This window comes from Salvelinus alpinus, chromosome 26 (genome assembly GCF_045679555.1).
Source record: "Salvelinus alpinus chromosome 26, SLU_Salpinus.1, whole genome shotgun sequence".
Lineage (NCBI taxonomy): Eukaryota > Metazoa > Chordata > Actinopteri > Salmoniformes > Salmonidae > Salvelinus > Salvelinus alpinus.
In genome coordinates, this window is record NC_092111.1 from 5,210,300 (window position 1) to 5,236,902 (window position 26,603).

The following is a 26,603-nucleotide window of genomic DNA, read 5'->3' on the forward strand; positions in this document are numbered from 1 at the left end:
GCCATCTATGCACAATTTCTGGTTTGAGTAAGTTTTAATAGTCAGAGTGGGTACAACATCTCCTATACACTACCTGATGAACTCAGTCACCGCATCCGTGTATTTGTCGATGTTATTCTCAGAGGCTACACGGAACATATCCCAGTCCGCGTAATCAAAACAATCGTGAAGCATGGATTCCGATTGGTCAGACCAGCGTATGAATAGACCTTTGCACGGGTACTTCCTGTTTGAGTTTCTGCCTATAGGAAGGGAGGAGCAAAATTGAGTCGTTAACAGATTTGCCGAAGGGAGGGCGGGGGAGGGCCTCGAAGGCATTTCGAAAAATTGAGATGCAGTGGTCCAATGATTTTTGAGAGCGAGTACTCCAGTCAATGTGTTGATAGAACTTCGATAGTATTTTCCTCAAATTTATTTTGTTAAAATCCCCAGCTACAATGAATGTCGCCTCAGGATATGTAGTTTCCAGTTTGCATAAAGTCCAGTGTAGTTCTTTGAGGGCCGTCGTGGTATCGGTCTGAGGGGTAATATACACTGCTGTGACTATAACCGAAGAGAATTCTCTTGGGAGGTAATACGTTCGGCATTTGTTCTAAGGTTGTAGTAACCTGGTATATTTATGTTTACCAATAGATGGCAGTACTGACTCAAGACGGTGGTTTGCTTTGCTGCCTATATAACCGTGATTTAAGAAAGCTTCAGGTAGCTTAAGCCAGGTGCATTACAGAATGTTATTCTAAGTTACAATTAAAAACGAAACCGTACTTACGTGTCATCAATCTAAGAAGTCTCTAAGGATACTACATAGTTGGCGACGTAGATAACTATGGAGGACTGCGTGTTTGGCGTGCGACGCTGGATGTGACACTCAAGTGAGCGGTGGAAGATTCTGACGGATTGATTCCCTGGATACGGGTAGGACAAATGATTGACTGTGTGAGGGGAGAGAGAATCGGAAAAGATGGTTTTGGCAACAATAGGCTCGCTACCACCATTTGACCCGGAAAATCAGGAATGGGAGGAGTACTGTGAAATAATGAAAACATTTCTTTGCTGCTAATGAAATAACTGATGCCGCTATACAGAAATCCATACTCATAAGCGTTGTCGGTGCACAGACGTACAGCTTAATGAGAAACCTGTTGAGCCCAGATAAACTAAGAGAAAAGTCATTCATAGATCTAGTCGATCTATTAAAAAATAACTTCAACCCCAAAGCCACTGAGATAGTACAAAGATTCAAGTTTGATTCACGCATGAGAAAACCTTCCCTAATCAGTGGGGGAATATGTGGCTGAGTTGAAAAAACTAGCATTGGACTGTAACTATGGGAATACATTATCGCAAATGCTACGTGATCGGCTGGTGTGTGGGATTAATGATGACAGGATACAAATATGCTTGTTATCAGAGCCTAATCTCACGTTTGAGAATGCACTCAAACTGGCCCAGGCCATGGAGTCCGCGAATAGAAATGCACTGGATTTGCAGGCAAGGGGCGCAACAGCGTGCCATACAGTAAAAGAGAGCAGCTCTGAGCGTGTAGGATTTCAAAGAACGGAAAGCCGTGGGGCAGCAGCCAATAGAGACTGTTATCGTTGCAAAGGAAAACACGTAGCGTTTGACTGTAAATTCAAACATGAAAAGTGTTATGCATGTGGGATAATAGGCCACATTGCGAGGGCATGCCGCAATAATAAAAAAAAAGCCTCGGGCTGCAGAAAAGAGAACTGAAGGAAAACCGAATACCTCCAGATGCTCTAGCTACCGCTCTAATCAAGTGATAGAAAGGGAAAGTGGGTGCGCAGACGCAGAGTAAGCATTTCCAATGTACAGGGGATGAATTTGAAAAAGGTGAAGCCTTTCATTGTGGAAATGGGAATAAATGGATTTAAGGTACCGTTTGAAGTAGACACAGGATGTAGTGTCACGCTGATGAACAGGTCCCAATTCTATAGGAAGTGGAAAAACGTGCCTAAACTGAGATACACCCCCATTAAACTCAAAACGTACACAGGGGAGAAGATCACTGTGATTGGAGTTGCTGATGTTCAAGTGGAATGTCAATGACAAAAGAAAGGTCTGCCTCTCTTAGTAGTGGAAGGTACTAGCCCCAGCTTACTCGGGAAGAGGGTGTTTGGAGGACATAAAATTTAACTGGGATGAAATCAAACATGTCACCACAGAGACATTGACACTGCAGCGGGTGTTTTCAAAGAAGAGCTAGGGACATTAAAATGGGGCCAAGCTACCATTCATGTTGCTACTGATGCTACTCCCAGATTCTATAGGCCAATATCAGTTCCATATGCCATGAAGCCTAAAGTGGATGTGGAAATTGACAGACTTAGCAGAGGATATAATTATACCTGTCAAGATTTCTGAGTGGGCAGCACCAGTTGTTCCCATACTAAAACCAGATTGTTCAATCAGATTATGTGGTGACTATAAACTGACTGTAATAGAGTTTCCTCTCTGGAGCAGTACCCCATACCCAAAGTGGAGGATTTGCTTTCAATGTTAACCAGAGGGCAACAGTTCACAAAACTGGACATGAGTCACGCATATCAGCAAGTGCTAATGGATAAAGCTTCACAGAAGTACCTGACCATAAACACCCACAGAGGGATGTTTACCTATAAACGCTTACCTTTCAGGCTGTCTTCTGCACCAGCTATCTTCCAAAGAACCCTGGAGGGAGTTCTGCAGGGGATACCCAAGGTAGTGGTTTACCTCGATGACATTCTTGTCACGGGAGTCACGAAGGAGGAACATCTCAGAAACGTCAGTGAATGTTTGAGGAGGATGGAGGACGCTGGTCTCTGGCTGACGAGGAGCAAGTGTACACTGTTAGCAGATGAAGTGCAGTACCTGGGTCACAAGGTGGATGCCAAGGGGTTACACACTGTCAAAGCTAAAGTGAGGGCTGTTGTGGAAGGCCCAGCTCTGACAAACGTTACAGAGCTGAAAGCCTATCTAGGCTTACTGAGTTATAATAATCGCTTCCTCCCGAACCTCTCTACCCTCTTAGCTCCTCTACATCAACTGTTAAGGAAGGACGTGGCCTGGAATAAGGAATACACTTTTGCAAAGTCAAAGGTGTTACTGCAATCAGCTGAAGTGCTAGTGCACTACTCAGCAGACAGAGAGCTCATCTTATCGTGTGATGCCTCATCGTATGATGTGGGGGCGGTGCTATCACACCGGATGGAGAATGGTGCAGAGAAACCTATCGAGTTGCTGGAAGTCTCTCATGAGGAGGAGGCCAAGCGGGACTACCACAATCATGGACGTCATGAGCTCAATCAGCATCAGACCCATCCAGTAAGTGACTGATGTTGGCAAAACACTAAGGTAGTGGCAAAAAGCCATTGCTGTCTCTACGGTGAGGGCTACATGACAGGCTACAGAGTCCAGAGACAATCCCAAATAGATTTTCTGCTGGGTCGGTAGGTGCAAGCTTTTGCCACGATTCATCCTGAAGCCTAGAGCGAGCAGTTGAGACAAAAGCTGGGCTGTGTGCTCCGCTGCCTGAACCGAGTGTCTGCATAGATCAACCAGTCATCAATGTACGTCAGGACTCTTAAGCCTCTCCCTCATAGGGGGGATAGGGCCACTTCAGCACCCTCCGTGAATGTCCGCCAGGGACAGACCGAATGGTAAGGTGATATATCCGGCTATGCCTACGGAGGCAAACCTCAGATATCTCCTGTGTGCAGGATAAACTCCTGAGTTTAGTCAGCATGGCACACATGCTCTGAGAGACAACAGATCACTGCTCCCTCCATAACAATATCTATCTCGCCAGAGTGTGACGTTACCTCCTTGGCAGTAATGCTGGTGGAGAGACGGGTTCAAGCGGAGTGAGGTCACCCAAAGCTTGAAGTCTCTCATCAGGAGGCCAAGTGGGACTACCTGGTGAGCTTCCTCCCTTTGACCATGCAGCTCCCTTGGCCAACAGAGGCTGTATCTTGTCTCTGAGAGCTCAGACTGCTTCCCCCTGTGCAGTGGACTGTGCTATTCAGTGCTTAGGACCCAGGGGAAGACCGCACATGCGTACCACTGCTCCTTGTGAGGAGCAATGGAACTCACCTGCTTCCTAGGGACAAGGGGAACCCTGTGGAGTCACCCTGGGGCAACTGCTCATGTGGGCAACCTATCCTGTGAAAGGGACAATGAACTTGCCAGGCCTGGTGGCTGGACAAGGTAGCCCTTGAGAGGTTGATTGTTTTGAATGGGAACATTCTGAACCATCACCCTCGGCCCAAGGGCCTGAATGTAATGGGACTGTTTATTAGAGAGCTGAACTGGGGGAACAGTGTTGTTGACCCATCCCAATGGGGACTTATGGTTCCTGAGGCGGGGGGCTCTTGTGTGACCTGACACAGGACTCCTAAGGAGACTGGTCATCAAGGTGAGAGGAGCTCAGCTGGCTCCCAGAGTCCCTGCACCTTGGGTCGAGATGTTTAGCCAGGGAAGGCTCCACGGGAGGAGGAATACACTATCCAAGTGCGGGTAGCCAGTCACCAGAGAAAGTGACTTAAATGGCTCTGCCCAGGAAAACTCATCCAACGACATAGTCTAATACACATTGTTGGACGGATGTAGAATTACCCTGAGAGGTGATTGTACCCATCCTAGTCTTGTAGGCGTATGATACCTGACTTCGGCAGTGCCTCGAAGAAGGAGAGATTAATTATCAACTCAACTCTTCAGTTTGCCTGGGCAGCACAAGCTGAGCAGACATTCTTTTTCAGGGGCGTAATTAGGGTTGTAAATAAATTCCCTGGTTTTCCCGAAATCCCGGTTGGAGGTTTACCGAAATTTATTGAAAGTTCCCAGAATTTTGCAACCCTAGGCGTTATTCCCTTCCTGGTTAAAAGGGGCACTGCCTGATGCTGCAAGAGAAATGCCATCGTCCTCACTTCTGGATTCGTCAGAAAGGTTCGCCCCCTGGGAAAGATGGGTGACCTCTGAATTTGTCAAGAGCTCGAACTGAGGGGAAGACTGTATAGCCTCTCCCTCATCTGGGACCTTGTTCTCAATGGAATCATCCTCGATCAAGAGCTAGGCCTGAGCAGTGCTTTCCACGTACTTTACTCTTATGTTTAAGGACACCAAGGCCCAGCTTAGCGCTATGCGCACAGCTAGCGGGGTCAAAGAGAGCATCCAAAGCCTGGTCTACGCCGAGACAAGTAGCACAGAGCCACACAATTACCAGACTGGGACATGTAATGCCCGCATAGCCAGGGCAAGCTTTGCTAGCCTGTCAACATCTCATTTCGGCCGGATGGATGAAAGCAAATGAAATTACATTGACTGACACTGGGACACGTGCTTGAGCCAGGTAAGCAGAAACAGAAAGCTTTATTTACCAGGGTGGTGGGAAATAAATGCAGTCTTTATACTTATGGTGTAGTGAAAGTGGAGCTAACAGGGATGCAAGCTAATTAGCTGGCTATCTTCACCTGAGTGATGATAGCTAGCTAGCCAAGCCATCGCGTGAAATACAAAGTGCTGACTCGATGTGTAAGCCAAGTAACTTGAGATAGAAACGCATGGCTAGGTTATCTTTTACAGGGGAATGCAAAAGGGATGGTGCTTTAATGGTGGGGTAACACACTGTGAAGAAACAGCACCGCTCGTGTTAGCCAAACAAACCGAATGGGGGTTTAGCCCAGAGGTTCTTAGCTAAAAAACCTGTGGTGCCATTAGCCCACTAGCTAGCTAAGACACTCGAAAGTTCAACTAACCGACAGAACGCCAGAGACCACGGGTAGAAGTAGCTAAAACTAGTGGAAATCTGCTAAAGCAGTAGAGCTAGTGTAGCTAGCCAATGACAAAAAGCACTGCTAACAAGTTAATTGGGGTAAGTTCACTCGGTAAAGTGAAACAAAATTTTGCAGAATTCTTGAAAATAGCAAAGAAGCCACTCAATGCACCGTGGTGGGGTGGTAACCCACACTCAGACAGTTAAGTTGAGCGCAATTAAGTTGAGCGAGTTGAACAGGTTAGTAACCAAATAGTTACCAAAATAGACTTGTGAAGAATGAGGAAACCAGAGCATTGCAGGGTGTTATATAGACATGCAGGGCGAAGGGGAGAGTGGGGTAGGTTGAGCCAAAGGGATAAGTTGAGCCACACTTGTTTCTAAGAAACCATACACGAAATGAATCATTTGACCAAATATTTAGGAAGAGGTCGTCATTTAATGGAGTCTGTGAAGGAAGAAACCACATGGAAAAAGTAGTAAGCAAGTTGAGTGCAAAAAAAGTGATTTTCACCAAGTCAAATTCATTTATTGTGTTAGAGGTTTCATGAGGCTTGTATCTAAACGAAAGTAGATCATTTTAAGATTGTTCTATAAATCAGTTGGGGTCTATAAGCTTGAGGTCCTAAACCTAGCATGAAAGTGCATCCTTGTAGCTGTGCCGGCTAATATAGTCCAAATGTTAGCCTTGGGGTAAGTTGAGCCAATTGTTGAGCCAATGGCAAGTTGAGCAAAAGTGTTTTCTTCCCAGGCGTAATGCAAGGCATTATCGCTGGGATATGAGGTAACAGGGCCTATGTTATAATTTTTTTTTACAAAGTGTTTGTTAGGTCTGTTAGGCCTGAGTTAAAAGATGCTTAAAATTACTAAAAGACAATAAGCGATTGTAATTGTGTTGATTGTGCTTGGGGAAAAAAGATAGACAAGGTTTTAAAAAGGTAGCGGTAATACTTCATTCAGTAGAGAAATGTGTCTGAGGCTTAACTAACTCTGTCCCGCGGCTAAATTTACCCCATAAGTTGTGCCAAGAGACCACTTTGTTTGCGGAAAAGCCATGTTTTCAAAACTGTAATGTTTACATGAATTCTGATCATTTCCAGGGATGAACAACATCCTTAAATATTTAAGCAATAAGGCCTGTCGTGCCTGGATACTAGAGTAAAAATAAATGTTTTGTTATATTCGTGTTATATGGTCTGTTCCCAAGAAAGCTAAGGTAACTGAGCTAAATGACTATCGCCCCGTAGCACTCACTTCCGTCATCATGAAGTGCTTTGAGAGACTAGTCAAGGATCATATCACCTCCACCCTAGCTGACACCCTAGACCCACTCCAATTTGCTTACCGCCCCAATAGGTCCACAGACGATGCAATCACAATCACTCTGCACACTGCCCTAACCCATCTGGACAAGAGGAATACCTATGTAATAATGCTGTTCATCGATTACAGCTCAGCATTTAACTCCATAGTACCATCCAAACTCGTCATTAAGCTCAAGACCCTGAGTCTCGACCCCGCCCTGTGCAACTGGGTCCTGGACTTCCTGATGGGCCGCCCCCAAGGTGGTGAGGGTAGGAAACAACATCTCCACCCCGTTGATCCTCAACACTGGGGCCCCACAAGGGTGCTTTCTCAGCCCTCTCCTGAACTCCCTGTTCACCTATGGCTGCGTGGCCATGCACGCCTCCAACTCAATCATCAAGTTTGCAGACGATACTACAGTGGTAGGCTTGATTACCAACAACGACGAGACGGCCTACAGGGAGGAGATGAGGGCCCTTGGAGTGTGGTGTCAGGAAAATAACCTCACACTCAATGTCAACAAAACAAAGGAGCTGATCGTGGACTTCAGGAAACAGCAGAGGGAGCAGCCCCCTATCCACATCTACGGGACAGTAGTGGAGAAGGTGAAAGTTTTAATTTCCTCGGCGTACACATCACGGACAAACTGAAATGGTCCACCCACACAGACAGCGTGGTAAAGAAGGCGCAGCAGCGCCTTTAGTTACATCACCACACTCCCTCACCACACTCCCTATCTTGCTCTTGGTCCTCATCTTTGTAAGTCACCTTGATTTTGCACCTGAGTGCAGTTTCTTTCTGAAAATATTTAGCGAACTCCATGACAGTACCTAAAGCAAGGTGCTATAGCAGCACACAAGTAGCCTACAAATGCATGCTGGGCCGGGTATGCCCTGAGCTCGTGAAGTGAAGTAAGCGCTACTGGAGCGAAATTGGAGTGGGCTTGAAGGCCGATGCTTCCGCCTTTGCGAAACTCGCTCCAGACTCCAGTCAAATTGGGCATGCTCCACTCCTCTCTCCACTCCAGCTCCGCTCACATACTCTGGTAGCTGTCGCTAGTTGGCTAGCTAGCAGCAAGCAAGGGATAAGAACTTTGCCACTGAGCATGGCAACGGAACATAAAGAACTAACGACTGGGTCATGATTGTAAATATCAAACTAATCTAACGAACGACTGGGTCGTGTCTCTAGCAATCAAAAGATGAGTAAGTATTAATTTGCTTATAAAAAGTATGAAAATATCAACGAAAATAAGTTTCGATCTTGTCTCATCGCTGCAACTTCCAAACGGGCTCGGGAGAGGGGAAGGTGGATTCATGCGTCCTCCGAAACATGACCCGCTTAAACGCACTCCTTAACACCCGCCAGCTTAACCGGGAAGCCAGCCGCACCAATGTGTCGGAGGAAACATCGTTCAGAAAGCGCAAATGGACAAGGAAACCAGGGGCTGTACTAACCGCTACACCACTAAGGAGGCCCAAAAAAGAAGTTTTAAGACCGGTAAATGTGTGCTTTAATATTTTTGGGGGGCAACTGTGGTATACCCGGGATAAACGCTTCTGTTCTGTACATTAATGTATATCAGAACGTCTAATGTACAGAACGTCTAATGTACAGAACGTTGGCATTTATCCCTTACATATCTTTGTTAGAAAGAATAGTATATTTCCCTTGATGGAGTGATGCTGATTGTAAAAATGGGATGAACATACCCGTTCTCCCCTACACCCACAAAGCGCTGATTGGCCTGTTAGGCATGATTGAATAAGGCTTCAACCAATGACCCACAAAAGAGGGCATGTCCCATAGTGAGATGTCGAACCGAATCGACTGAAAGAGAATTACACTTTGTGAAAGAAAAAAGTTGTCAGTGATTCTTTATTTATAAGGGATTTGAGAATGCAATGCATAAGGACAGGGTACATAGCAAAAGTGGTAAAGACCCTATGGGGAAAAAACACACTTCCATCTCTTTAGTCCAAACTTTATCACTGGCCTCAGTACTATACATCCAGAATAACATGATTTATATATTTAATATGATATATAGTACTGTACATCCATAATTAAGTTATTTAAATATTTTATATAATATATAGAAATTATATTAAATAAATTATTTACCATGTAATTCCACACTCCAGACTTCAGATGGCACTTTTGATCTATTTCAGCATCCGTTTACTAACCAAACCTGAAGAAGAGAAGAACCAGGGCTGTGGTAGCAGAGGCAGAGAAATCAAATCAAATCAAATTTATTTATATAGCCCTTCTTACATCAGCTGATATCTCAAAGTGCTGTACAGAAACCCAGCCTAAAACCCCAAACAGCAAGCAATGCAGGTGTAGAAGCACGGTGGCTAGGAAAAACTCCCTAGAAAGGCCAAAACCTAGGAAGAAACCTAGAGAGGAACCAGGCTATGAGGGGTGGCCAGTCCTCTTCTGGCTGTGCCGGGTGGAGATTATAACAGAACATGGCCAAGATGTTCAAATGTTCATAAATGACCAGCATGGTCAAATAATAATAATCACAGTAGTTGTCGAGGGTGCAGCAAGTCAGCACCTCAGGAGTAAATGTCAGTTGGCTTTTCATAGCCGATCATTGAGAGTATCTCTACAGGCAGGCAGAAGAGTTGAAACTGGAGCAGCAGCACGGCCAGGTGGACTGGGGACAGCAAGGAGTCATCATGCCAGGTAGTCCTGAGGCATGGTCCTAGGGCTCAGGTCCTCCGAGAGAGAGAAAGAAAGAGAGAAAGAGAGAATTAGAGAGAGCATACTTAAATTCACACAGGACACCGGATAAGACAGGAGAAGTACTAAAGATATAACAAACTGACCCTAGCCCCTCGACACATGAACTACTGCAGCATAAATACTGGAGGCTGAGACAGGAGGGGTCAGGAGACACTGTGGCCCCATCCGATGATACCCCCGGACAGGGCCAAACAGGAAGGATATAACCCCAACCACTTTGCCAAAGCACAGCCCCCACACCGCTAGAGGGATATCTTCAACCACCAACTTACCATCCTGAGACAAGGCCGAGTATAGCCCACAAAGATCTCCGCCACGGCACAACCCAAGGGGGGGCGCCAACCCAGACAGGAAGATCACGTCAATGACTCAACCCACTCAAGTGACGCACCCCTCCAAGAGACGGCATGAAAGAGCACCAGTAAGCCAGTGACTCAGCCCCTGTAATAGGGTTAGAGGCAGAGAATCCCAGTGGAGAGAGGGGAACCGGCCAGGCAGAGACAGCAAGGGCGGTTCGTTGCTCCAGAGCCTTTCCGTTCACCTTCACAAATATTTGGGATTGTAAGGATTTGCTGCAGAACAGCTGCAGGGGGTGTTGAGTGGTAGTGTTCTGACACAGGAGGTTGGTGCCACCGTAATTGGGGAAGACGGGCTCGTGTTAATGACTGGAGCGCAATAGGTGGAATGGTATCAAATACATCAAACACATGGTTTCCATGTGATTGATGCCATTCCATTTACACCGTTCCAGCCATTATTATGAGCTGTCCTCCCTTCAGCAGCCTCCATTGGTTCTGGAATAGGATTAGATAGGGTTAAATAGTGGAATGGGTTGGTGTTTTTTTAGAGAGGGCTAATAGTTGGCAGGGCAATTTTCCTTTTTCCCAATTTTGTATTACTTAAGAATTTAATGTCGGTAGGCCGTGAATGGCCTCACACACCAGCACAGTAGGTGGCAGTGTATGCATCTAAAAGTTGGATGCGATCTGCCAGCCAATTCGCTAAGAAGAAGAAGAAAAAGAAGGAGGAAAGGAAGAGAAGAACTAGGAAGCTTTCAATTTGAAGGAATTGCTTTGAGAAAATGTGAGGTATTTAAAAATGTGAAAGGTATTTACAGTATGACATACTAGTTTACTCTTCGAAATTCTTCAGTGACGTGAGAGATTTAGTAAGCTACATCAAGTGTAAGAACTGGATTTGGCAGTAATGTGACCAAAATCCAAACAAACATGGTTCGTTTGCGGTAGTTTATAAACCTATACATTGCACCTGGTATTTTTTTTAAAAGTTTGCGTTTTGGTGTGTTTGTTTGGTAGATGTCGTCAGTTTGTTCCATTATACCTTTGCATCCTGATGCACAGGAAAGTAAATGGGGCTTTCGCACCAAATTGGTTTCGAGCGTTTTTTACAAACTCTGGCGCATATTCGCCCTTATTTCGGTTCGTTTGGACAGGTGTGAACTCTATCGGCACACGGGAGCGCACCGTGGTTCGCTCAAAAAGGGTGCTCTCGGTCCGATTCCATTCGTGACGTGGTGCCAGTCTGGACAAAAACAGGAAAATAACCGGAGGCACGCAGTATTATTGGTTGTTTGACTGCGAACATTCGATGATATTCCTGCAGTAGCTTACCGTAACTTGATATGTCTGAAACATTATGTGCGTAGTCAGCTCATTTATGAGAGCATGCTGATTAGGGCCCGAGTCTACACCAGGGATGAAGACTACTGAATATACCCTATTCACGGCGCGGTTAGAGCGAGTGGCTATTGCGCTGGTATCTCCTGCATGTTGTTGGAAGACGAAAGTGTTAAGAAGTTTGAGAGAAAAGTTATGCTTCTTGATAATCAATAATGGATTAAACATGAGCATTTTTCTCCAATAAACAAATGACTTGCATTAACACATGGTTTTGTGTAGGCGTTTTAGTTTGTTTGACATTGGGCAATCAGAAACCAACCAGACGCCTCACAAGTCCTCAACTGGCAACTTAAATAGTACCAGCAAAACACCAGTCTCAAGGTCAACAGTGAGGAGGCGACTCTGGGATGCTGGCCTTAGCAAATAGCATCTTCAATTTTACCGCATTATACATAGGCCTATTCCTTATCCTCATTTATCTTGTCAAATATAGTAGAATGGACAAGGTGATCAACTGCTTCAGTAAGAGACCTGATGCCGTGGCCAGGCTGATATGCTTCCCATGGGCAGGTGGAGGCTCCATACACTATGCACGCTGGGGGAAAATCCTCACCTCCATTGAAGGTAATGATTATGATGATAATAATACATTGGATTTACATAGCCATTTTCAAAGACCCAAAGGCACTTTACATAAGGTACTATTATTTTTAGAGCCCGACCGATAAATCGGTTGACCAATATTATCCTTTCACAGAAATATTTGTGTTGGTCTTTATTCCGCATATAAACCTGCCATATTATATACATAGAATTAACGAACACAGTAAGTCTTCTCATATAAACCTGCCATATTATATACATAGAATTAACGAATACAGTAAGTCTTCTCATTTGCTGTAGAGAGAGAGAGAGACGTTCCAATTCATTCCAAAGGTGTTCGATTGGATTCAGGTCAGGGCTCTGTGCAAGCCAGTCAAGTTCTTCCACACTGATCTCGACAAACCATTTCTGTATGGACCTTGCTTTGTGCACGGGGGCATTGTCATGCTGAAACAGGAAATGGCCTTCCCCAAACTGTTGCCACAATGTTGGAAACACAGAATTGGCTAGAATGTCATTGTATGCTGTAGCGTTAAGATTTTAGTTCACTGGAACTAAGGGGCCTAGCCCGAACCATTAAAAAAAAACATCCCCAGACCATTATTAATCCTCCACCAAACTTTACAGTTGGCACTATGCATTGGGCCAAGTAGTGTCCTCCTGGCATCTGCCAAACCCAGATTTGTCCATTGGACTGCCAGATGGGGAAGTGTGATTTATCGCTCCAGAGAACGCATTTCCACTGCTCCAGAGTCCAATGGCAGCGAGCTTTAAACTACCCCAGCCGGCCTTTGCGCATTGCGCATGCGCATGGTGATCTTAGGCTTGTGTGGCTGCTCGGCTGTGGAAACCCATTTCATGAAGCTGCCGACAAACAGTTATTGTGCTGGCGTTGCTTCCAGAGGGAGTTTGGAACTCGGTAATGAGTGTTGTAACTGAGGACAGACCATTTTTACACGCTTCAGCACTGGGAGTCCCGTTCTGTGAGCTTGTGTGGCCTACCACTTTGCGGCTGAGCCGTTGTTGCTCCTAGACGTTTCCACTTCACAATATCAGCACAGTTGATCGGGGCAACTCTAGCAGGGCAGAAATTTGACGGATGACTTGTGTTGGAAAGGTTGCATCCTATGATGGTGTCACGTTAAATGTCACTGAGCTCATTCTACTGCCAATGTTTGTTTATGGAGATGGCTGTGTGGGCATGGCTGTGTACTCAATTTTATACACCTGTCAGCAACGGGTGTGGCTGAAATATCCAAATCCACTAATGTGAAGGGTTGTACACATACTTCTGTGTGTGTATATATATATATACAGTATATACAGTGGGGAGAAAAAGTATTTGATACACTGCCGATTTTGCAGGTTTTCCTACTTACAAAGCATGTAGAGGTCTGTCATTTTTATCATAGGTACACTTCAACTGTGAGAGACGGAATCTAAAACAAAAATCCAGAAAATCACATTGTATGATTTTTAAGTAATTAATTTGCATTTTATTGCATGACATAAGTATTTGATCACCTACCAACCAGTAAGAATTCCGGCTCTCACAGACCTGTTAGTTTTTCTTTAAGAAGCCCTCCTGTTCTCCACTCATTACCTGTATTAACTGCACATGTTTGAACTCGTTACCTGTATAAAAGACACCTGTCCACACACTCAATCAAACAGACTCCAACCTCTCCACAATGGCCAAGACCAGAGAGCTGTGTAAGGACATCAGGGATGAAATTGTAGACCTGCACAAGGCTGGGATGGGCTACAGGACAATAGGCAAGCAGCTTGGTGAGAAGGCAACAGCTGTTGGTGCAATTATAAAAAAATGGAAGAAGTTCAAGATGATGGTCAATCACCCTCGGTCTGGGGCTCCATGCAAGATCTCACCTCGTGGGGAATCAATGATCATGAGGAAGGTGAGGGATCAGCCCAGAACTACACGGCAGGACCTGGTCAATGACCTGAAGAGAGCTGGGACCACAGTCTCAAAGAAAACCATTAGTAACACACTACGCCGCCATGGATTAAAATCCTGCAGCGCACGCAAGGTCCCCCTGCTCAAGCCAGCGCATGTCCAGGTTCGTCTGAAGTTTGCCAATGACCATCTGGATGATCCAGAGGAGGAATGGGAGAAGGTCATGTGGTTTGATGTGACAAAAATAGAGCTTTTTGGTCTAAACTCCACTCGCCGTGTTTGGAGGAAGAAGAAGGATGAGTACAACCCCAAGAACACCATCCCAACCGTGAGGCATGGAGGTGGAAACATCATTCTTTGGGGATGCTTTTCTGCAAAGGGCACAGGGCGGCTGCACTGTATTGAGGGGAGGATGGATGGGGCCATGTATCGCGAGATCTTGGCCAACAACCTCCTTCCCTCAGTAAGAGCATTGAGATGGGTCGTGGCTGGGTCTTCCAGCATGACAACGACCCGAAACACACAGCCAGGGCAACTAAGGAGTTGCTCCGTAAGAAGCATCTCAAGGTCCTGGAGTGGCCTACCCAGTCTCCAGACCTGAACCCAATAGAAAATCTTTGGAGGGAGCTGAAAGTCCGTATTGTCCAGCGACAGCCCCGAAACCTGAAGGATCTGGAGAACGTCTGTATGGAGGAGTGGGCCAAAATCCCTGCTGCAGTGTGTACAAACCTGGTCAAGAACTACAGGAAACGTATGATCTCTGTAATTGCAAACAAAGGTTTCTGTACCCAATATTAAGTTCTGCTTTTCTGATGTATCAAATACTTATGTCATGCAATAAAATGCAAATGAATTACTTAAAAATCATACAATGTGATTTTCTGGATTTTTGTTTTAGATTCTGTCTCTCACAGTTGAAGTGTATCTATGATAAAAATTACAGACCTCTACATGCTTTGTAAGTAGGAAAACCTGCAAAATCGGCAGTGTATCAAATACTTGTTCTCCCCACTGTACATATACAGTGGGGAGAACAAGTATTTGATACACTGCCGATTTTGCAGGTTTTCCTACTTACAAAGCATGTCATTTTTATCATAGGTACACTTCAACTGTGAGAGACGGAATCTAAAACAAAAATCCAGAAAATCACATTGTATGATTTTTAAGTAATTAATTTGCATTTTATTAATTTATTTTTAGTACACTTGTTGTATTTGGCGCATGTGACAAATAAAGTTTGAATTGAAAAGCACTGCATTGAATCTACTCCAAACAAATGCTGACACCTAGTGGTGACATGAACTGCATGGTACTGAAATAGGTTGTGAACAGTGACGTTTCAGATGTATTGAGACGGTGTAATTCATTCATCCCTTCTTGTTTATTAGTTTGCTTGTGGTGCTTCAGCAACAAAACAATTCTGCATTTTTATCCTCTGCTATAGATGGACAAATCTTTAAGTTCTACCTAAGAATGTAAACTGAACAAGTGTTTTGTATTTGTCGAGGATATAGTAGCTTTTTGATGTAAACCACAAATCATTTTAATATTTAGTTAAGAAATCATCCTTTAGAGTATATGTTAATCCTTTGGAGCACAATTTGTGTAGGAATTTTTATTTCGTTTTTCATTCCACCTCTAAAAAAACAATATCGATAATCGGTGACTTTTTCCTCCCTAAAATCAGTATCGGACCCAAGAAAACCATATCGGTCGGGCTCTAATTATGTTATAAAAATAGGATTGGTTCATTGAAGTTGCATCACGATTCATGAGCTGTAGGTTCTGTGAAGGGAAAGGAGAAAGGAAATGTCTGTAATACAGACAATGTATCTCCCACTTTTCTCTTTGCTAGTGTTTGCTGTTAAACTTCCTGGCAGGGAGGCTCGAGCCAAAGAGCCCTTCTTTCAAAGCATGGAGCAGATTGTAGATGAGGTCATCAATGTGCTACTGCCGGTGCTCAAGGAGAAACCGTTTGCCTTCTTTGGCCACAGGTACAAGTACGAAAAGTGTCATCAGTGTCACTTAGGTATGAATCTCGTCACCCAGAACCAAATCAGGTTGTCACGAGTACAGTTTGTTTTCGATGGCACACTTAATTACTGAGGGAACTGTTTGATCTATAGTCATCATGGTCCTTATCTGAAGCTACATTTTATTGATCCAAAGTTGTCAGAATTGTGATGACCTTTTATAGCTAATCTGCACTGTCACAGCTTTGGCGCCATGACCAGCTTTGCTGTAGCAGATACTTTGAAAAGAGTCCACAAGCTGGAACCAATTCACATCTTCCTGTCTGGTGCCTCTGCACCCTACGTGAGTACTATAATAGCAATCATGTAAAAAACGGAACAGCATTTATACAATATAACTTTACTACGACATTTGTATGACATGTAACCATATGGGCATTTCTGATAACTTTTGAAATGCTATCACTTAATGTACTGACCTAAAGCGGTCATCCTTTTAGTTTTTCCTTCCTTTCTAGTCTGAGATGCGTATCCAAGCCCCAAAGAGAAGTGATTTATCAGACGAGGAGTTCCTCCAGTGGATGACCAGGATTGGTGGGACTCCCCCCGAGTTACTGGCCAATCCTGAGGTTGTAAAGCTCTTCCTGCCCGCGCTGAAAGCCGACCTCCACGTGGTGGAGAACTACAGGTGGGCATCTCTAACTTTGTCACAATTCTCTCTTTCCTCGCAAAGTGTGCACTTTCACTAATTTGAAAGGAAATTGCTGGTATAAGAAATATGGTGGACATTTCCCCTAGTAGTGAACAAGTGCACACTTCAGAAGATGGGAGATATTATTGGGACGCACATTCTATTAGCATCTCTGGCCTGTAAATGTTAATTAGCAACACATTTATTACCCCTTATACCATGGCATTGTTGAATACTCAATTCTGATTGTCTAGAAGGGCATTCTAGAGCGTGCATTATTTCCCTATAATGCACTGTATAATTCAATGGCTATGGAGTTAAAGAGCATCTGAACACGCCGATTGGCACGTGTGTTTTTCTGTTTCTCATTAGAAAAACAAGATTTCAGTCTTGGAGGTGTGTTTCCTGACCGGTTCCGCGGTTGGTTAATGTTTGTCCCCCATGAGACACTGTAGCCTATTTCACTTCCTCAAAATCTTCCGAATGAATCTAAGATAACTCAAGAAATCTGTAATAAATGTTGACGTTTTTTGTCGGATGTTTTAGTTGAGTAATTGTTTGGAGTATTTCTCAAGTAAAAAAAAAAAAAGGTGTGTAACATGTCTTAATCAGTCGGAGTTGCTGGGCAGGTCTGTTTCACTGTCTATGCTATTGGATAGAGTGCAATCACCGCAGCTGTTCACCCCATGTTAGTGGGAAAATACAGTCAAATGAATTTACCCATTGTGGCGCCTGGATGTTCCAAACTCCATTTTAGATGAGACTGACTTTATAACAAAAATAACTGTTTTTGACTTTAATCAATGCTACATAGCCCGTTTTCAAAGGGATTCGTTGCTTTTTAAAGGCAGCCGCTCTTTAATTCTAACATGGTCTGTTTGAGCTGCTTTTGTATAAATTATTACACATGTATAAATATGTAATAAAGATTGTTCTTGTGTTCCAGGTGTGACCGGCCAGAGAGTCCTCTCCTCTCATGCCCAGTCACATGCTTCGATGGAAAGCAGGACATGCCTCATGACTTACAAGGTCAGAGCTCTGATGTCTCGTGCATGTCTGCTTTCCATGTGATGTCTAGCGATTCTCTCCATAAGTTACACTGCTGTAACACCCTGTGATTAACACAAATTGCATGACTGTATGAGTACTGCACATGTGTAAAAAAACAAAAAAACATGGCCATTAAGAGTCCTAAGTGATGAGCACAGTTCAGCTGTAGGTTCCTGGCTGTTTGTGTAAGGTCTTGAGAGAAGTCTTCATCAATCCTGTGATCCTTTTGAAGTTGCTTTAGAAGTGTAGTTGCTGAAACCGAATGGTGATCTGTTTCCATCGCAACTGTAAATGTGGTATGTGTCTTTCCCTTTTCTCATTTAACAGCATGGAAAGACATATCATCTGGAGATTTTACAGTGCAAATGCTACCCGGAGCTCACTTTTATTTAAAAGACGCAGCCAATGAGACGGTCATATTGGACTACATCACGAAGTATCTGGAGATGGCGGAAATGGACTACTTGTAGCTATGAAGGGCACAGTGGCAGTAAAGGAAATGTATCATGTTATGTTTTCATTGTAGTGACACAACCAGTTTTACTTAATTTTTTTTGAAGAATAGGGAGTCCAAGAAGCATTTCAACAGTAGTATCTGTGGCTTTGCGCAATAATGCAAATGATGGAAGTAGGGTTTGTTGACCATGTGAATCTAGCCAATGTGTTTAGGATTTTACGAGTGATGTAAGATGTATTTCAGCCTAAAATGGAATCCAGAGATTGCCTGACTAGTCCTCAAATCAAATTTTATTGGTCACGTACACATGATTAGCAGATGTTATCGCGAGTGTAGCAAAATGCTTGTGCTTCTAGTTCCGACAGTGCAGCAATATCTAACAAGTAATATCTAACAATTCCACAACAAATACCTAATACACACAAATCTAAGTAAGGAATGGAATAACAATATATAAATATATGGATGAACAATGACAGAGTGGCATAGGCTAAGATGCAATAGATAGTATAAAATACAGTATATACGAATGAGATGAGTAATGCAAGATATGTAAACATTATTAAAGTGACTAGTGTTCCATTATTAAAGTGGCCAGTGATTTCTAGTCTATATGTAGGCAGCAGCTAGTGATGGCTGTTTTAACAGTCTGATGGCCTTGAGATAGAAGCTGTTTTTCAGTCTCTCGGTCCCAGCTTTGATGCACCTGTACTGACCTCGCCTTCTGGATGATAGCGGGGTGAACAGGCAGTGGCTCAGGTGGTTGTTGTCCTTGATGATCTTTTTGGCCTTCCTGTGACATTGGGTGCTGTAGGTGTCCAGGAGGGCAGGTAGTTAGCCCCCGGACACGGTGTGGCTAACTACCCTCTGGATAGCCCTGCGGTTTTGGGAGGTGCAGTTGCCGTACCAGGCGGTGATACAGCCCAACAGGATGCTCTCAATTGTGCATCTGTTAAAGTTTGTGAGGGTTTTGGGTGACAAGCCAAATTGCTTCAGCCTCCTGAGGTTGAAAAGGCGCTGTTGCGCCGCCTTCACCACACTGTGTGGGTTTGTCAGTGATTTGTACGCCGAGGAACATAACTTCCACCTTCTCCACTGCTGTTCCGTTGATGTGGCTGGGGGGGTGCTCCCTCTGCTGTTTCCTGAAGTCCACAATCTCCTTTGTTTTGTTGATGTTGAGTGAGAGGTTATTTTCCTGACGGCACGCACCTGTGTGGGCCCCCAGTGTTGAGGATCAGTGAAATGGAGATGTTGTTTCCTGCCTTCACCACCTGGGGGGTGGCCCGTCAGGAAGTCCAGGACCCAATTCCACAGTGTGGGGTTGAGACCCAGGGCCTCAAGCTTAATGATAAGTGATACGCTTGGAGGGTACTATGGTGTTGAATACTGAGCTATAGTCAATATAGTCCTCTGTATACCAATGTTTGCCTCCCAAATTGCACCTTATTCCCTTTTGTAGTGCACTGCTTTTGACCAGTGCTATGTAGGGAGTAGGGTGCCATTTGGGACATAATCTGTTACCATTACTGTACCAATGACGTTCTGCTGAGTCTGATGTCCGTGAGGAGGTTGGAGAATATCTGTGCCAGTTTTGGCACCATCTGTGCATCTGTCACTTTTGTGTTCTGATCAAGTGTTAGCATGCTAGCTGTTCCTGTAGACTTCTAGTCTTTGTGCTAAGCTAGTTAGCATTTTCACACAAAATGACCTTCCATCATACTGGATGCAGATACATAAAAATGGCATTCATGAATTCATCAGACTCTGGAAACTGTGGGAGGTGCACAGTACTACGTAGAGCCATGACTACGTGGAACTTTATTCCACATCAAGTAACTGATGCAAGCAGTAAAATTTGATTTCAAAAACAAATTAAAGAAAAAAGCACCTTATGGAACGGCAGGGACGGTGAAGCAACACAAACATAGGCACATACACACATGGATTTAGTACTGTAGATATGTGGTAGGGGCCTGAGGGCACACAGTGTGATTGTATTGTAATGTTTTTAAAACTGTATAAACTGCCTTAATTTTGCTGGACCCTAGGAAGGCAGCAGCTAATGGGGATCCATAATAAATACAAATACAAACCAATGAATGAAACCAACTATGGAAGTGTATTGTAGCGCATTCGGAGGTAGCCTCCTTAGACAAACTTGCAAAAATGGAAGGTTAGGGTAGTGAATGGGAAACTCAACACAGTATATGATGCAGTGGTGAACTTACCATTAGACAGAAGAGGCAATTGCCACAGGCCTCACATCAACAATGGGCCTCATGAGCTGGACATAAATAATAGTAATCATTAGCGATATGATTGTAGTTAACATCCTATCGTGCTTAGGGTCATGTATAAAAATGAAATTAATAATATATTGTGAAAGGAAACTTAAAAAATGCCAGAAAAGCTAACACGCTGACCACACCACTCGTGTTGCTTCTATTTGTGGCGCAGAACGCGCTGCAAGTCCTGCCTCTCTCATCTCCTCATTGGTTTATAGAAGCAGATACCCACGTGCCATCTCCTCATTGGTTTTACCCATGTGGGTGATTGAAAGATGAACTGAACTGATGTCGGTCAACCGTTTTGTGTGTGGATTAATGTACACATACACTAAATTGACTGTGCCTTTAAACAGCTTGGAAAATTGGCTTTAGAAGCTTCTGCTATTTTAAATCAATTGGAGGTGTACCTGTGGATGTATTTCAAGGCCTGTCTCCTAGAGATGAATGTACTTTGGTGCGAAAAGTGCAAATCAATCCCAGAACAACAGCAAAGGACATTGTGAAGATGCTGGAGGAAACGGGTACAAAAGTATCTATATCCACAGTAAAACGAGTCCTATATTGACATAACCTGAAAGGCCGCTCAGCAAGGAAGAAGCCACTGCTCCAAATCCGGCATAAAAAAGCCAGACTACGGTTTGCAACTGTACATGGGGACAAAGTTTGCACTTTTTGAAGAAATGTCCTCTGGTCTGATGAAACAAAAATAGAACTGTTCGACCATAATGACCATCTTTATGTTTGGAGGAAAAAGAGAGAGGCTTGCAAGCCAAAGAACAACATCCCAACTGTGAAGCATGGGGGTGGCAGCATATCGTGGGGGTGCTTTGCTGCAGGAGGGACTGGTGCACTTCACAAAATAGATGGCATCATGAGGAAGAAAAATTATGTGTATATATTGAAGCAACATCTCAAGACATCAGTCAGGATGTTAAAGCTTGGTCGCAAATGAGTCTTCCAAATGGACAATGTAAATGTATTTGGTTAAGGTGTATGTAAACTTCCGACTTCAACTGCATATACTGTATGTAAAGAGTTTACAATGTTTAGTGAATATTGAGACCTAATAACAGTTGAGTTTACATGTTTTTCAAATGTTATAATACAAATATACTGAACAAAAATATAAATGCAGCAATTTCAAAGATTTTACACAGCCATAGGTGGGCCTGGGAGGGCATAGTCCCACCCACTTTTGAGCAAGGCCCACCCACTGGGGAGCCAAGCCCAGCCAATCAGAATGAGTTTTTTCCTGACGAAAGGGCTTTATTACATACAGAAATACTCCACAGTTTCATCAGCTATCCGGATGGCTAGTCTCAGACGATCCCGCAGATGAAGAAGCAAGATGTGGAGGTCCTGGGCTGTTCTGCGGTTGCGAGGCTGGTTGGACGTACTGCCAAATTCTTTAAAACAATGTTGAAGGCAGCTTAGGGTAGAGAAATTAACATTTAAATTCTCTGGCAACAGCTCTGGTGGACATTCCTGCTGTCGTCATGCCAATTGCACACTCCTTCAAATCTGGAGACTGGAATTGTGTGACAAAATTGCACATTTTAGAGTGGCCTTTTATTGTCCCTGGCACAAGGTGCACCTGTGTAATGATCACGCTGTTTAATCAGATTCTTGATATGCCACACCTGCCAGGTGGATAAAAAAAAAAAAGTGTTTTACCTTTATTTAATTAGGCAAGTCAGTTAAGAACAAATTCTGATTTTCAATGACGGCCTAGGAACAGTGGGTTAACTGCCTTGTTTAGGGGCAGAACGATGGATTTTTACCTTGTCAATTCGGCTACCTGCCGCACCAGGTGAATTATCTTGGCAAAGGAGAAATGCTCATTAACAGGGGTGTAAACACATTTTTGCACCAAATTTGAGAGAAATAAGCTTTTTATACATATGGAACATTTCTGGGATATTTTATTTCAGCTCATGAAACATGGGACTGACACTTTACATGTTTCTATTTTGGTTCAGTGTACATAAGTTCACAATTTTATTATCAAACTAATAAACATATATAAACCTTTTAAGTACATTTGTACTCCTGAATTTATTTAAGCTTGCCATAACTAAAGGGTTGAATTCCTATTGACTCAAGACATTTCAGCTTTACACTTTTTTATTAATTTCTAAAAACATAATTTCACTTTGACATTATGGGTATTGTGTGACGGTCAGTGACACATTCCCAATTTAATAAATTTTAAAGTCAGGCTGTAACACCACAAAATATGGGAAAATTCAAGAGGTGTGAATACTTTCTGATGGTACTGTATGTGTTGTGCCATTTGTGTTCACTCGGTCAGCAGCGTGTACCTTAGCTCACAGAACCTTAATAACATGAGTAACCGTCAATATCCACTATTAGTGGTTGGGACATGCATACGCTTCTCCTTGCCCCAACCTGGGCTTGAACCAGGGACCATCTGCAAACAGACAGCAGTCACCCACAAAGCATCGTTACCCATCGCTCCACAAAAGCCTCGGCCCTTGCAGGGCAAGGGAAACAATTTTAAGGTCTCAAGGTGAGTGGTCAACAATTGAAATGTCTCACAAATTGTCTGCTACTGGTGTAACGGATGTGAAATGGCTAGCTAGTTAGCGGGTACGCGCTAGTAGCGTTTCAATCAGTTACGTCACTTGCTCTGAAACCTAGAAGTAGTGTTGCCCCTTGCTCTGCAAGGGCCGTGGCCTTTGTGGAGCGATGGGTAACGATGCTTCGTGGGCGACCGTTGTTGATGTGTGCAGAGGGTCCCTGGTTCGCGCCCGCGTCGGGGTGAGGGGACAACGTAAAGTTATACTGTTACACTGGGTAGGCAGGCAGCACTTAGAGTAGATGGCCCTAGCTAGCAAAATACAGTACTAGACAACGTATAGAAAAATGATACTTATCACTCCTGGAGATATCAGGAGTCCTCTAGCTACAGAATGAAGCACCAAGCTAGTCAGTGTGGTAAAACTCCTGGCTATTATGAATGACACCATCGTAAGTGAATGAGTTTTGCAGCCTCACCGTCTGTGAATATGTCTCCCCTGATAAATATTCTGCTTCGATTATGTGATGGAGTGAGAGGGTGGGTGTGTGAAGGCCTGTATATTCCTGCTTGTTGGCTACATTTGTTGGCCGGGAAAGAGGATGGCCCGGAAGGGTAAGAGCCTAATTACACACACCTGAATCTAATTAGTGTGGGCGGTGGCTGTTTTAACCTGGCTTTGGACAGATTTTTTTGTTGGTCTGGAGCAGCAAGAGCTGACATGCAGGGCCCTCCAACCCTGGGATGAATATCGAACCCAACTGGACAGGAACCTACCGGACGTTACTTTTGTTGGATACGCCGGTAAACAGCTCAGCTGTCCGGTTGCAGAGAGGGAACGGACGACCCGTGTAGAAAAGCTCAAAGATGAGCTAGGTTTTGATTTGGTTTGATTGTTACCCAGCGCTTTGGCGCATTCTGTTTCTTTCCCTGAATAAAAGTCCTGGGTCGTTTCCCTGGAGAAAGGTACATTTTTGTCAACGCTTGTGTTACTTCACACTCGTCAGTTAATGCAAAGGACAACAGGCTGATACAAGTCTCTCAAAAATAGAAAAAAAAACAAAGCAATTAAGACCTTCCATTGATAAAATTGCAATATCTAAAATTGCTATATCTACAATATAAATGTAGGTTCTTTGAGGGGTGAGGTTGTCACAAAAAGGACATGCATAAACTTGCTTGTTTGGTGTCATTCTATGGACTTATGGTGAGTGTGGTTTAACTTTTACTGTCAGGCAGCATGGGATCTAAGCGAGCCAGTCAAAGCCTGGGTTGTTAAAGGGATTGGTTTTGTCAGAATTGACCATGGATTTGGACTGCGAGGTCACATGTCCAATCATTCTTATTTGGTGATGCTCTCATGATTATCTCCCTGTGTTACAATGGAGTTGCATACAGTACTGTCCTCTTTCCTTTGAAAAACCTAACCTACAACTAAACACAGTAAGAAATGGTATATGGTGTATAGTAAGGGAATGGGTCAGTAAATTGTGCAAAACCCAAAGCCTTATTTGGAGAGCACAAGGTTGACAGGACCTGGGATGAATTGTCTGGAATACAAGACTATCATTACACAACTGAACAGCACAAAAACATGTCTGATGTTTGCCAACTGGGGTCAGGACCTGGACCCAGGGTTAGGGGTCAAAGGAGGTCAGTTTGTGGAAGGGTTACATGTGGGTTCCCTGACCACGTCCATCTTGTGTGGAAGGTGGTGGTGGGGGCTCAGAAGTGTCCTCCTGTGTGGCAGGGGAGTCAGCCAGCAGGAAGGAGTGGGTGATGAGGTGCAGCGATGCCAGGCGGTGAAGGTTGCTAGTGTTAGGGTTCGTTCCTTGTCAATCATTGGCTCATTGGTGAAATTAGCATTATGACAATATCTTTAATTAAATCATTCAAAAACTTTTATTAATGCAATTGCAGACAGAAGTTGACAATCAGGAACATAGCACGCATGTTTCCGAGTAAGTTCTGCATCAAAGAAAAGGTCACAAGTTATTTTATCAAACCCGAAGTCCAGCCCTAGTAATGTCTCTGCCTACGTCATTACCTTCTACTCATGAGACCAAAACCATGCCTACAAAGCTATAAAAATAAGGCGTTTAGTGTGTTATCTAAAAGCTTAGCAGTAAATGTCCAAGTTGATTTATAGTGGGAATGTCTGACTAGTCTTATCTCCTTATAAGAGGCAGAGAGAAAGAGAGAGAACTAGAAAACAACTGTGGAACAATATTAAAACCTCATAATGTGTATATATTGTTAATGTGTACTCTAGGACCCTATAGATGTAAAGATGGAGGGGTCTTATAACCCCTCCCCTTCTATTAATACAACATAAGCATAATCAATTATTCTAATACATCAATCATTTGGTACAGCCTCAATCATGACCCCTAGGTGAACTTCTAACACTAGGTGTCAAGGGCAGACTCAGCTGAGCCCTCTGAGAAGGGACCACGGCGCTGCTGTCCACCTCGGTTTCAGCCAGCCATGGCGGAATCTGCTGCATTGGTGGCATGGGGTCCATCTCTGCATTGAGGGCTGGGTTCAAGATTCCAGCTAGACCAGGAAGGAGATTTCAATGATTTCAATGATTTCAATGAAAGATCTCTAAGAGGTGAGCTTATTGTTGTTTAGTGACAGGTGTTTGGGTCTGACTGACATGTTTAACTTGGTTTACTTCAGTAGTTTTGAGTTGATGTTAAGACTTACCACCTCTACAGGCTCTCATGGGGAATGAACCGTCAGCAGCCTCGCAACCAGAGGCACTGTCTCCCTCAGAAAACTTTCCATCTGAAGGCAGAGAGAAACAGCCAACCAGAAAACACTTAAGTTATGTTATTTATGCAGAGGTATCTAAACCTGAATGGCAGAAAGCAAATGTAATCAGCCTCATCTTTTTTCGCCCTGGTAGGTCTTGGATTGTGGTGGTATTTGCGTCCCTCGCCCTTGCAACCATAAAAGTTTAAAACGATGAATATATAGTTACATCATACACTTTTGTTTATATTGAACTGTTCATCAATAATAAAACGCTATATTTTACAGTATGTTAGAAGTACTTAAGGTAAGCAAATTGGCTGGACCCAGTACAGTTGTAGTGACATGTTTTGGGGATTTAGAGATCTATCTTGAATGCTAAGTAAACAAAATAAGGTCAATAAAAACAAAGGCTATTAAAATATATATATATATATTTTTACAAATATGATACTGTATGTGTCAGTAAGCTTTGTCCTTGGAAATTACTCCAAAGACATACAAGCATTCCCTCCAGTTAAACTTAGGAGGGGTTTACATTGAAAAGAAAAGTACTAGCTAATCACACCCATTTAGTATGTTAGAAAATTGAGGATTGCATTGATAATTTGGTGTCTAAATTTAACCGGTGTGAAATGGTTAGCTAGTGTCATGGAAAATTGCAAGATGATGTTATAATGCTTGTATTACATTATAATATTTGTTACATTCGACAGAATAGAGTATTGTGTGTGTGTGTGTTCCACTGAGGATGGGCTTCTATGAGATAGCACTGACAGAGGAGATTTATGATGTCTTTGGGTGATAAAACCTAAAGAGCATTCCAGATAACATGAGGTAATGGTTCTGTGCTATGAA

General features: G+C 43.6%; 2 protein-coding genes across 5 annotated transcripts in view; one reads left to right on the forward strand and one right to left on the reverse strand.

The window, feature by feature from the left end:
• Window positions 1–10,819: 10,819 nt before the first annotated feature.
• On the forward strand, window positions 10,820–20,257 carry olah (oleoyl-ACP hydrolase). 4 transcript variants are annotated; one of them, XM_071367325.1, is made up of 7 exons: window positions 10,820–10,912; window positions 11,963–12,093; window positions 15,846–15,984; window positions 16,207–16,306; window positions 16,482–16,651; window positions 17,601–17,683; window positions 18,032–20,257. In XM_071367325.1, exons 2-7 carry the CDS (start codon window positions 11,967–11,969, stop codon window positions 18,172–18,174), a joined length of 762 nt encoding a protein of 253 aa, XP_071223426.1. In that variant the 5' UTR covers window positions 10,820–10,912; window positions 11,963–11,966; the 3' UTR covers window positions 18,175–20,257. The 4 variants fall into 4 exon arrangements, with proteins under 4 accessions (XP_071223426.1, XP_071223427.1, XP_071223428.1 ...); XM_071367326.1 differs by having other exon boundaries at window positions 10,826–10,917; XM_071367327.1 differs by having other exon boundaries at window positions 10,829–10,912; window positions 11,966–12,093.
• Window positions 20,258–24,866: 4,609 nt separating this feature from the next.
• LOC139555388 (sodium/hydrogen exchanger 3-like) overlaps window positions 24,867–26,603 on the reverse strand; it is a 38,828-nt gene continuing 37,091 nt past the window's right edge. The window contains exons 12-13 of the mRNA XM_071369139.1: window positions 25,698–25,778; window positions 24,867–25,544 (exon numbers count right to left, since the gene is read on the reverse strand). Coding sequence (XP_071225240.1) covers window positions 25,366–25,544; window positions 25,698–25,778 — 260 coding nt within the window. The 3' untranslated portion in view covers window positions 24,867–25,365. The remainder of the gene's footprint in view (window positions 25,545–25,697; window positions 25,779–26,603) is intronic.